This window comes from Hemitrygon akajei, chromosome 8 (genome assembly GCF_048418815.1).
Source record: "Hemitrygon akajei chromosome 8, sHemAka1.3, whole genome shotgun sequence".
Classification (NCBI taxonomy): domain Eukaryota; kingdom Metazoa; phylum Chordata; class Chondrichthyes; order Myliobatiformes; family Dasyatidae; genus Hemitrygon; species Hemitrygon akajei.
The window spans coordinates 100,243,931-100,257,192 of record NC_133131.1 but is presented as its reverse complement, the minus strand read 5'-3'; the positions used below and the strand labels follow the sequence as shown (position 1 = coordinate 100,257,192).

The 13,262-nt window shown below is 37.7% G+C and overlaps 1 protein-coding gene across 4 annotated transcripts in view; it reads right to left on the bottom strand.

Annotated features, from left to right (window-relative positions):
- LOC140732103 (uncharacterized) overlaps positions 1-13,262 on the bottom strand; it is a 106,434-nt gene that overhangs the window by 53,084 nt on the left and 40,088 nt on the right. For 2 of the 4 annotated variants that reach the window (XM_073054256.1, XM_073054257.1), the window contains exons 7-11: positions 12,434-12,553; positions 7,114-7,180; positions 3,685-3,756; positions 1,613-1,702; positions 810-946 (exon numbers count right to left, since the gene is read on the bottom strand). In XM_073054256.1, coding sequence (XP_072910357.1) covers positions 810-946; positions 1,613-1,702; positions 3,685-3,756; positions 7,114-7,180; positions 12,434-12,553 — 486 coding nt within the window. The remainder of the gene's footprint in view (positions 1-809; positions 947-1,612; positions 1,703-3,684; positions 3,757-7,113; positions 7,181-12,433; positions 12,554-13,262) is intronic. The other 2 variants (XM_073054258.1, XM_073054259.1) reach the window with 2 other exon arrangements.

Here is a 13,262-nt window from a genome sequence, read left to right as displayed (position 1 = left end):
ACACCTACCATCCACGTGTTCTTCCCACTGCTGCTATCAGGAACCTTAGGTCCCACACCACCAGGTTCAGGAACAGTTATTAACCCTTGACCATCAGGCTCTTGAACCAGAGTGGACGACTTCACTCACCCCAACACTGATCTAATTCCACTACCCATAGGCTCACTTTCAAGAACTCCACAACTCATGTTCTCAGTATTATTTATTACTATTGTTTTGATTTTTTTATTTCCACAATTTGTTGTTCTTTTGCCATTGGTTGTTTGTCAGTCATTGCATGTAGTTTTTCAATGATTCTGATATGTTTCTTTGTATTTTCTGTTAATGCCCGCTAGAAAAAGAATCTCTGGGTAGGATATCGTGACATATATGTACCTTAATAATACATTTACTTGGAACTTTAAACTTGAGTTTGATGGTGGGAATGATAAAAATTGGGCATGGCTGCTGAGGTTTTTGCAACTATTAGAGGCAACAGAGTATCAATGCAGATGAAATGGGTTTAAACAATGAGAGAGCTGGGCTGCAGGTCTAGTATGTATGGCTTTATGGATACCAAACCTTCACAAACAAGCATCTGAACGGACATTACGTCACTCGATTGAATGTCTAACTCAGAATCGTCCAGCAAGCAGGAGGGTCAGATGGAGTCCAACAGGAAAAGGTCATAAAAATAAAAACAGTATTTGATGTTTAGTCGGTTTGCTAAAACAAAATATATATCTGAGCAAGTTTTCTACTAATATAAAAAATAAAAATGTGCAACAATTACATTTATGATGAGTGTATTTGTCATTTTGTATACTTACTATGTACATTTTTGTGTGTTTAAATCCAGAGATATGTGCCAATATACATTCAAGAGGCAATTCATAATGGCACAGCTCACAGTAATATAATGGCTCAGTTTTTCCTTTATAATGACATTGAGTCAAATAATCTAGTCCTGTAAACAGAAGTATATACTTTTACTATAAGACAAGGATTACAGAATTGTTGACTTATTGTGACAACGCTAACACGAGCAATTTCCAAGCCTTCAAACTCCTTAATGTTTACATTTTCATTTACACACAATTTTCCCAGATCTCAGTGTACTCCCAGATTTACACTATTCTCAACATAATTTAGCCAATATGAATTTCAATAGGACACGAATCACAAAGTTACAGAACATCACAGCTCATGAAGCTGTAATTTAGCTCAAGTTAGTACTGGTGTTTTAAAGAGAAAAACTTCCTGCAGTTCTTTCCCTTTATTTCATTCCCTGTTGAAAACTAATGGCAAATCTGTAGCTACCTCCCTCTCCACCATTGTCTAATCAGACAATGCACTAGAAAATAATTATGGGCAGCAAACCAGCTTTGAGAACTGTTTCAATTTTATTTGTTCTACTTTATGAATTGAAAGTCCTCCATCAAATCTCTTTTCACCCTTTTCCACTCAAAAGAGAACAAGACTGAAGATTCTATACTATGAAAAAACTGCTTTTCATGATTTCTCACTACCTAAAACATTAGTTTTGAGATTTTTTAGAGTAAACTATATTTTAGTAAAATACAGTCAAGCAACAGAGAAATTATGTAGAAATGAAATAATAACAAAATCAAACCTATTATTGCCTCTTTAAAATTAGACTTTTTGATGTGATCTTCGAGAATTTTTGACCCTATGGAACTTAGCAAGTCATCAGCTGTTCCTGCTGTTGAAAAGAAAATAAAATTAGGCACAGTTAAACTAAAAGTTAATTTTAAAATAATATAATTTAAGTCAACTTCTGTACTTTATGCTATATTTTCAAAAGCCTTAGAGTATCTTATTTGACTATTAAAACAAGATTATAGTTTTGGTGAGTAGAAAATGTTTTTAATTTCTATCAGGTTTATCTGGACGATCTGTTAACTTCCTTTAACACATCAAGAGATGGACAAAGGAAATGTGAAAATGTTCCAAGTAGCAAGTAAGTATTGTTAAACCATAAAATAAGGCAACTTTCATTTTGCAACTATGTGTGGATATATTTTAATTTTGGTCATATTACTGGGCTAGGTAGTCCATATGTCTGGGACGATGTGGAAATAGGAATTCAAGAGGCAGCTGGAGAATATAATTTGATGTAAATAAAACCACAATTGATAGGTAACATCAAGTTTGGCAATGGAGAAGCAAAATGATTGTCATAAAATCTGCTCTATCAAAATTCACCACAAATGCTGCAACAAGATGACAGCTTCTATAGGGCACTTAAGAATCCATAATATATGATGGCCTTTCATGTAATAGAAAATTGCAGTCACATCATACCAACACAGTTCCTTTGGCCCACTGTATCCATGCTGTCAATCAAGTACCACCCATAATCATCTCACTTTCCAGCACTCAGCCTATACATAGCCTTCTAAATCATGACACTTCAAGTGCTCACTTTAAGTGTTCTGAGTTTATCTGCCTCTCATGAGTTTGTTAACTTTAAGATGCAATTTTTCTTCACCTTCAGCAGAAGAGAAATTGTTCTAAATTTAGAACTTGATATAGTCCTTGGTAATTGCAGAAATGACAGTGAGAGATTAAAACTGGGAGAGGGCTGATTGACAATCTCATTCCCTGTAGATAATCCACAGAAAACAAGGAAGAATAAAAGCATGATAAGTTCAATCACCACATATAGCTGTATTTCCTGCTCTTAAAAGAATCAGGCAGAAAGAAATTTGAGCAGCATCATAACAAAAAGCAAGTGTTACGTACTCGTGACACGTGACAGTGGTACCCTTGTCACGTGACTGGGGTTGAAGCTATACTGGACTTGAGGTAATGGTCTTGTGATGGTGGAGTGACATCATTTTCCCGCCAGTAGAGGTCATGTGACAGGTTTTTTTTACAGGGTATAAGAGGAGGACCCCACCCTGTGGGGAGGGGCAGTTCGTGGCTGGATTTGCCATGTTGACTTCATGCCACTGCGTGATTTAATGTGATGACGCAGTTTAGTTAGAAAATGAAGTTTTATCTATTGCCTAAAGTTTAAAAGGTCATTGCCAGCAGTTTCTTACAATACTGCTAGTGGAGAGTGAAGATAAAAGTTTAGGAAGTTAAAGATCGAGGAGAATCAAATTTCAACGGTGGAATGGTTTCGACCTTGTGTGATCCTCATTCGGAAGGATTTTGTTGACTGTTCTCGTGTTAATCTCTGCTGGGATAGCAGGAGATTGAGGACAGAGTGTGGAAGAAGAGGTCAGTGCCTTTAAACCGTTACGTTTTATAAAATTCTTCGTGGGGAGAGTTCGACGCCGGGGATCGAAGGACAACGATGTGGAAGAGAATTTAAATCGCCTTAAAAAGTCTCTCCTTTTAAATGGACTGTGAGCATTTTGAACTTTTGGCATACCGCTTTAAGAACTGTTTTTGCTGCATCGCTTTAAGAACTGTGAAGCTGCCGCACAGCAGCTGTTTTCCGGTTACGTTAGTGTTTGTTTACTTTTGGGGGGTTTGTTTTCAGTGTTTAATAAACGTGTTATTTGTTACAGAAACCCTTGCCTAACTCACATATATTTATCGTTGCCTGAATACGTAACACAAGAAGGAGGAATTAAGATGGAAAACAACATCTTTCAGGGGGAAAGATGAGAAATTAAGATGTTGAGAAAGAAACAGTAGAAAAATAATCAAATGAATTAAATAAAAGTTCACCTTTAATTGGGTTAATAACCGTACCTGGAGTAGCTTTACATTTCTGTCGTTTATACTCAGGTTCCACAATAGCTGGAAAAAAAGAGCCAGAGAACTTCAGGAAAATACTTTTCATAGGACACAGCATTTTCGGCCCTGTTTTCAGATGGATAGGATTGGCTGCAGTAAGGCTCTCTTCATTGTTCTTTATAATCCCACTTTAAGTTTAATCCTATGTTAGCTGTGGGAGCTTCTCCAGCTTCAAAAACATTGTATCATTTAGTGATAACCCATTACATTGTACCCAGTTTCAGAGTAATACTGATATCAGAATACATATTTAGGTAGGAAGATTATTCCAAGCACTCCTTCACATAGATGATAATATTTAAAGATAACTAAACTTATGGACTGCGTATGTAGGTAAAAGATAAACTGCATTGGAAAATGCTAGGATTCTGGTGAACTATGACTTCTCTGCAAATGGATCACCTTGAAAAATACAATGTTGATTCATTCCACTTATAATTCTTTTTCTTCACGCACAATCCGTCAAGGACTAGTCTAATAAAATATTCTACCAATATACAGTGGCATGCAAAAGTTTGGGCACCCCTGGTTAAAATTTTTGTTACTATGAATAGCTAAGCAAGTAAAAGATGACCTGATTTCCAAAAAGGCATAAAGTTAAAGATGACACATTTCTTTCATATTTTAAGCAAGATTACTTCTTTAGTTCCATCTTTTACCGTTCCAAAATAACAAAAAAGGGAAAGGGCCCAATGCAAAAGTTTGGGCACCCCACATGGTCAGTACTTAGTAACACCCCCTTTAGCAAGTATCACAGCTTGTAAACGCTTTCTGTAGCCAGCTAAGAGTCTTTCAATTCTTGTTTGGGGGATTTTCGCCCATTCTTCCTTGCAAAAGGCTCCTAGTTCTGTGAGATTCTTGGGCCATCTTGCATGCACTGCTCTTTTGAGGTCTATCCACAGATTTTCGATGATGTTTAAGTGGGGGGACTGTGAGGGTCATGGTAAAACTTTCAGCTTGCACCTCTTGAGGTAGTCCAGTGTGGATTTTGAGGTGTGTTTAGGATCATAATCCTGTTGTAGAGGGAATCCTCTTCCCATCTTCAGCTTTTTTAGACAGTGTGATGTTTGTTTCCAGAATTAGCTGGTATTTAATTGAATTCATTCTTCCCTCTACCAGTGAAGTGCCCAAAGCATGATCGATCCACCCCCGTGCTTTACAGTTGGAGAGGTGTTCTATTCATGGAATTCTGCACCCTTTTTTCTCCAAACATACCTTTGCTCATTGCGGCCAAAAAGTTCTATTTTAACTTCATCAGTCCACAGGACTTGTTTCCAAAATGCATCAGGCTTGTTTAGATGTTCCTTTGCAAACTTCTGACGCTGAATTTTGTGGTGAGGATGCAGGAAAGGTTTTCTTCTGATGACTCTTCCATGAAGGTCATATTTGTGCTGGTGTCACTGCACAGTAGAACAGTGCACCACCACTCCAGTCTGCTAAATCTTCCTGAAGGTCTTTTGCAGTCAAACGGGGGTTTTGATTTGCCTTTCTACCAATCCTACGAGCAATTCTCTTGGTCTTCCAGACCTCAACTTGACCTCCACTGTTCCTATTAACTGTCATTTCTTAATTACATTACGAACTGAGGAAACAGCTGCCTGAAAACACTTTGCTATCTTCTTATAGCCTTCTCCTGCTTTGTGGGCATCATTTATTTTAATTTTCAGAGTGCTAGGCAGCTGCTTAGAGTAGCCCATGGCTGCTGATTGTTGGGACAAGGTTTGAGGAGTCAGGGTATTTATAAAGCTTTGAAATTTGCATCACCTGGCCTTTCCTAATGATGCCTGTGAACAAGCCATGGCCCTAAAAAAGTAATTAAGGTCTAAGATCTTGGTAAAAGTTATCTGAGAGCTCAAATCTCTTGGGGTGCACAAACTTCCGTATGGTGTTCCTTTCCTTTTTTTTCACTTCAACATTGTACAAAAAAAAATAAATACACTAATCTTGCTTAAAATGTTGAAAAGTATGTTTCATCTTTAACTTTATGACTTTTGGAGATCAGGTCATCTTTTACACGCTTAGCTTTTCGCAGTAACAGAAATTTTGACCGGGTTGCCCAAACTTTTGCATGCCGCTGTATCAAAAACATTAAATGAACACCAAGGTCAGTCTCCTTTGTTTACATCCAATACATTTATTGAAATCAAACAAACCTGCAGATTTGAAAATAGATTTGAATATAGATCTGATTAACAACCTTGAAAGTGGAACTGAAGAAAAAAATGTTGGAATACGGAAGCAGAAAAGGAATGAGAAACTAGCTGAACTGCTTTTCAAAAATGTTGATGCAAAATAGTTGGGCTAAAAGACATTCAATTGTACTGTACAATTCTATATCTATGTTGAAAGAGCACAGCAATCACAGCTTCAAACTTTTCACGATTCTGCGGTGATGGCTACTATGGCAAAGTTGATAATCTACAACATTTGACAAGGTGAGAGTGGATGATTTGAAATGTGAGTAAAGGAGTTAAGATAGAGTGAATCAAAGTGTTATGATTAGAATTTCAATTTGTTAAATTCCCAATGAACAAAGGCCTACTTTAGAAAATGTAGAATACATTGTGAGGAAACTTGTGTCCTAGTTCTAAAGGAGGATGTGCTGGGTATGGAGACAGCCTAGACAATATTCTCAAAAATGATCCCTGGACTGAATGGCTTAACATATGAGGAACATTTGATGTCTCTGGGCCTGTACTCAACAGAGTTCAAAAGGACGAGGAGAGATCTCTATAAGTGCTTCCATTAGTAGCAGAGTCTAGGATCTGAAGGCACAGCCTCAATCTCTTTAAAACTGAGACAAGACGGAATTTATTCAGCCAAAGCATAGTGAATCATTTCCACAGAGTGCTGTGGATGCCAATTCATGGGTATATTTCAGGCAGAGGTTGACTGGTTCTTGATTTGTAAAAAGGACAGGAGTTATGGGGAGAAGGTGGAAGAACGGGTTTGAAAAAAATACAGCCATGATTGAATGATAAAGCAGACTTGATGGGCCCAATGGCCTAATTCAATACCTATGGTCTTATGCTGAAATTTAACTTGGTTACAATAGAGCCAACAGTATAAATAAGCAACCTATTTTCAGTAACGAGATGGACACAATTTTTGAAACCTGTTATATTTGAATTTTAATTCTTAATTTTTAAATGTTATCCATATAGAAAATCAGTAAGTCTGAATTTAAATTTTAACATCAAGAATATGAACAGAATATAGATTGCTTGGAAGAGTTTATAACTTGCATAAAAATATCAAAGGAGATCTTAAAAACTTTATATAATTTTACATTTAAAGTCAAGAATATGAATTTTAAGGTAAATCATCTAATTTTGAAAGATTCTCCTGCTAGTAACTTACATTGCCTTGCCCTTCGTTTTACAGCAGATTTTTCATTGGCCTTTGTGTCTATTTTTTCTTCGACAATCTGAAATTTAAAATATAGGGTAATATTACTGAAGCTAACTATAATACAGTTAGAATGCCTGTAAGACTTTTACGAATCAAATATAGTTCTCCAAAATACAAAGTTTCTTCTACTCTCCGCACTTCTAAAACATATTGTACACCACCTTGTACTTTGTAAGATGAATCTCAAGGTTGTATTCGGTATGCGTACTTAGATAATAAATTTAATTTGAACTTTGAAGACAAAGGCTATACAACAACACAAAGTTTCGACAGACTAGCAGGAATCGTAAATACTCCCTATGGTACATTACAGAATAAACAAAGAAATAATATGTTTGTATTTATAATTTTACTATCATCAAGCTATCCAAATGTGTTTCAATCCTCCCGTCCCGTTATTATTATAGTGTAGCCATTACATAAGACAGCCAATGTATGCACAGAATCTCACAAGTCACAGATAATCAGTAAATCTTTTTCTGTGGTGCTGGCCAAAGGCAAAATTTCAATAAGAACCTTTCCCCTCAATTTTCATTTTTCTTGAACAGATTAGCAACAACATTTCCAATTTGTCAAGTCCACGTATGATAAATGTACTTAACTGCATAAACTGTAAACAAACACATTGAGCAACAGTGGCAGTATTGAATGTGGACCACTGGTGTGTGTTAGCATTACACTAGCCATTACGCTACTGTGCTCCTCTAGCTTTCTGACCCAGTGCTTTCTGAGTAGTCCACCTTTTGTAGCTCATGCAACAAAATGTGACATTTTAAGGTATTCTGCAGAAGCAGATGGTAAATGCTAGAAATTCCAGTAAGAGCCATGATTTTCTTTCAATCACTGTGCCTTGAAAAAAGTGTTCAGCCCCACAATTATTTTCACATTTTACTGTCTCATTTTCTAAATTTCAAATATACTGAAGCTGGACTTATTTGAGGTAATCTACAAAACATTGCTCAGCATGCAAAATCAAAAGAAAAATTCCAAAACCTGTCAAAATTTTCAAAAAATTAAAATCTAAAATTGTAAGGCTGAAAAAGTATTCGTCCCTTTTATAATTACTACACTAACTTCCCTCAGATTCAACGCTATACATGACCTTACCAACTCACCCAATTTGGTGATGTAGAAAATTAAAGGATCACCTGAATAAATCCTCCCTCTCTCTGTAAGGTCCAACACTATGGTAGATTTCCAACAGAATGAAGGCAAAATGAAGGTAAACCAAAATGAAGGCAAAAGAGTATTCAAGACAACCCAGGGAAATAATAATAGAGAAGCACAAATCTGGGGATGGCTACAAGACCATCTCAAAGGCACTGAGCATACCTTGGAACTTAGTGAAGTCCAGCATGAAAAAGTGGGGAGAAAAAAGAAACCACAGCCACATTCTGTAATTTAGGCCACCCCTCTAAACTTAATCATTGGAGAAGAATGGCACTTGGAAGAAGGCTACTGTGGCACCAATAGGCACTCTGAGGGAGCTGCAGAAGTCAGTGGCTGTAACTGGAGATGAAGTTCATGGCTCCACAATCTCTAAAGCCTTGCAGTATTTATGGAAGAGTGGAAGGAAGAAGCCTTAGCTTTAAAAAAAAAAAAATGCATATCAGAGTCCTGACCTTAACCCAATCAGACATCTCCAGCAAGATCTCAAGATTGCTGTCTACCCCTGCTCCCCAACTAACCTGGCACAGCTTGAGCAATTTTGCAAGGAAGAATGGGCCAATCTTGCTCCATCACATTGTGCAAAAATACTACTGGCTGTAATAGTGCGAGAGATGGTTCAACTAAGCACTGAGCAAAGGAGGAATGATAATTTTTGAACTGCTGACATTTCTGTTTTAGAATTTTTAGTGTTCGATGCTTTATAATTTTCCCTATTTTGGGGCTCTATTGTGAAAAAAGGAGCATGTGATTCACAAGTAAGAATTCCCAGTCAAATTGATCAAAATCCCTGGTTGTAATACTCATGTGAACAAATGTTTGGGGGCTGAATCCCTTTACAAGGTTTTGTAAAAGCAGGAATATTACCAGACTCTTAATCCAGAGACCTGAACTAACAATTCAAAAATCAGAGTTCAAATCCCACCATAGCAGTGGTCCCCAACCATATGCTATCAGGCCGCAAGGAAACGATATGAGTCAGCTGCACCTTTCCTCATTCCCTGTCATGCCCACTGTTGAACTTGAACGCACGCGAGGTCATTACGCATGCGCAATCATTACCCACGCAAGGTCACCAATCACCTAAACGCAGTGATACCCTCACGCCAGGGATCACTAGTTGGTCTCGGGTAACCGGCTGCCTCATGCGGCCGGCGAGAAGTGCCGTTGCTACTGGCTTAGAGCATGGACAGTTGGGCACACCTTTTAGCACTACCTACAAGGAGGGCGGGCACGCGCTCTGTCGCACTCCTCACTCGGTCGGTCACTCTCTCCAGACTGCGACCACCGCGGCCCCGGCACAGGCACCTCTGGCCCTTACCTTGTCGTCTCACTGGTGTGTTGCAATGATTCTACAAGTTCATACAAGGAAAATACGCGCTGTGTATTTAATATCCAAACATTACTTAAAATGTTATGATGCTATTGACTTGTGAGCTATAATTGACTTATTACATATGCACTGTGTTTAATATTAAATTCTTTAGATAAACCCTTTTAGCAACAAAATTGAGTGTATTAGCCTCTTATAACAGACAAACAGACAGACATACTTTATTGATCCCAAGGGAAATTGGGTTTCGTTACAGTTGCACCAACCAAGAATAGAATAGAAATATACCAAAATAAAACCTGAAATAATTAAATAATAAGTAAATAATGCCAAGTGGAAATAAGTCCAGGACCAGCCTATTGGCTCACAGTGTCTGACACTCTGAGGGAGGAGTTGTAAAGTTTGATGGCCACAGGCAGGAATGACTTCCTATGACGCTCAGTGTTGCATTTCGGTGGAATGAGTCTCTGGCTGAATGTACTCCTGTGCCTAACCAGTACATTATGGAGTGGATGGGAGACATTGTCCAAGATGGAATGCAACTTGGACAGCATCCTCTTTTCAGACACCACCGTCAGAGAGTCCAGTTCCACCCCCACAACATCACTGGCCTTACGAATGAGTTTGTTAATTCTGTTGGGTAAGTGACTTATAGTTGACTTATCACGTATATTCCGGTCGTCATTAACACCCCCACCAACACCCCCCCCCCCAATCAGCCATTTCGCAAGAATATTGTCAATATTAAACCAGTCCGTGGTGCAAAAAAAGATCGGTGACCCCCTGCACCATAGCATTTATGTAATTTCAATTCAGTTAATAATTTGGAATTTTATGAAAAAAATCTGAATAATGTGGATCAACTTACTGTAATTTTTCAAGGGGCAAAATATGCTTTCATTTCCCAATCTGAACTACTTATGTCTCTACATCCATCCATCTCAATATACTGATCTCAAAATACCCTCTGAAATAGCCCTTAAAAAAAAAATTGCACCTTACTCCTATGTTCAATTAGAAAGAATGAAAATGGATTAAACTGCCTGGAACAAACCTAGATTCTAGACTGCCTGTGCATACCTTCACTACCAAAATGCATTCCTTCATTTTTCTCCCCATTAATTTTATCTACAATGCATCTTACCCATTCCACCAGCCTGTTTACATCCTGCTGCAATCCAAGTTTAGTTTCTTCACAGTATTACCAAGTTTCCAGTCATTCACAAATTTAGAAATTGTGGCTTGCTCCACGTTTAAAATCACTGAAATCATTAAATCAGATTATTGAGGTCCATCACCCACAGAACCATAACTACAAAAGCAGGCCTGAGGCTGTATAGACCGTTTAAAGATTGGATTAGAGGGCAGGTGTTCTAAGGGTATGTTGAACAAGCTAGGGAAGACAAATTGATAGAACTGTATATTCAAGTTTTAAGTCTATTAATGGACAAGGTACAAGCCAGGAGCATGTTCTACATCACTAACAGCACCCTCAGGATATCCACATGAACATAGAACAGTACATAAAAGGAATAGGCCATTTGGCCCATGATGCTATGTCAAACTATTAAAATAATGACACCTAATTAAACACATCCCTTCTGCCTACACGAGATGTGTTTAATTAAGTGTCATTAGTTTATCTCTCCATTCTCTGTATACTTCTGTACCTATCTGAGAGCCTCTTAAATACCTTTCCTCCACCACCACCCCAGCAGCAAATTCCAGACATCCATCAAGATGTGTAAAATAGCTTGTCCTGCATATCACCTCTGAACTTTTTCCCCTCACCTTAAATGCACGTCTTCCTTGGGGCAACCCTCTCATAAACTTATCAATTTATGCCTTCTACATTCTATGTTCATAGTTGAATGTAGATATTCTGAGGGTGCTGTTGTTTTAAGTGATTTAGAACATGCTCCTGCCTTGTGCCTTGTGCATTAATCGTCTTAAAACAGAGTACACAATTCTATCAATTTGTCTTCATTAGTTTATCCAGCATTCCCCTTAGAGCACCTGCTCTCTGATCCAGGCAACATCCTGGCAAATCTCTTCTGCATCCTCTCAAAGCTTCCACACCCCATGTACAATGCAGTCAACAGAAGTGAATGCAATGGTTTCTAACCAGATATTTATAAAGCTCCCATATAACTCACCAACTCCAGAACTCAGTATCTCAACTAATAAAGGCGCTACAATGCCTTTACAACCCTATCAACCTATTCAGCCAATTTCTGGAAGCTATGGACTATGTACAGGTAGCCCCCGTTTTTCGAACGTTCGCTTTACGACAGCTTGCTGTTACGAAAGACCTACATTAGTACCTGTTTTCGCTAACCAAAGAGGATTTTCACTTTTACGAAAAAAAGATGCCCGCTTTATACATGCGTTTAACCCAAGAAAGACTACCATGACCGTGAAGCCTTGTGTGGGCAGTTGTGTGCGTACTCGTGTGTACGTGCTGATTTTTTTCCCTCCAGATCGATTTTGGCTCGTTATTTTCCCTGATTTTGATAAGTGAAACTACACCGTACATACAATATTTCTACTTTATATAGGCTGTATATTTATCATATCATTCCTGTTTTTACTATATGCTCGTGTTATTTTAGGTTTTATGTGTTATTTGGTTTGATTTGGTAGGCTATTTTTTGGGTCTGGGAACGCTCAAAAATTTTTCCCGTATAAATTTGTTAGAATAAACACTTACACTTGTATGTGATTGGACTGACATGTGGTTAACTGATCAGCAAGTATCTCTTTACTTACAGTTACTTGCCCTCTTCCATACTTTCTTTCAATTTGCAGTGCTTTTTTGTTGACATGTACTTTCCATTTAGAAACTGTTCCTGCTTTCCTGACATTGAGGCTACTTGGATAATGCTTGCACTGGAAAGAAAAATTAGATTATCAAATATCATCCTATGGAAGTTCTTTACAGTCCAGATGTTGCTCCTCAAGCTGCTGAATACAATGCACTATTCTTTATAAAACCACTGACACTATTGGATTCGGCAAATAATATGTTGCACAGCTTACCTTTAACCTTGTTGTCATCATTCAAATAGCTTTTCAAGGGCATAATTAGAATTTGACATCAGCTACACAACTTTGGTCAAAGTATGCAATTAAAAATGATAGGGAGGAGTGGATTTCAAGGAATGTGAATGCCATTGATATGCATGCTGGCGCAGTGAAAACTGACAATGCACAGGCCAGAGATCACTTTCTGCTTCAAGGAGCAGAAAGATCACAAAGCGTTGTTATACTGCAGGGTAGGCCAGGAAAACTGATGCAATGATGGGATTTGAAAACAAGGACAAGCATTTTAATATTAAGGATAGCTATACTGAAAACAGGGACAGTGAGTGAATAAAACATATTGTAAATTAGAGCACACGCAAGAAACTTTTGGAGACTTGATGTTACTGTTTTCAGTTAAATATGTACTCCTTGGCATTTCTAAAATAAAATTAACAGGAAAATTTAAAATCATTTCCAGTAGCAGATCACAGATATTTAATCTTTACATAGCCAATTGAGCAAGTAGTTGTGATGAAACCATTTCAAATTGTTAAGTGTTTTTAACTATAATTCA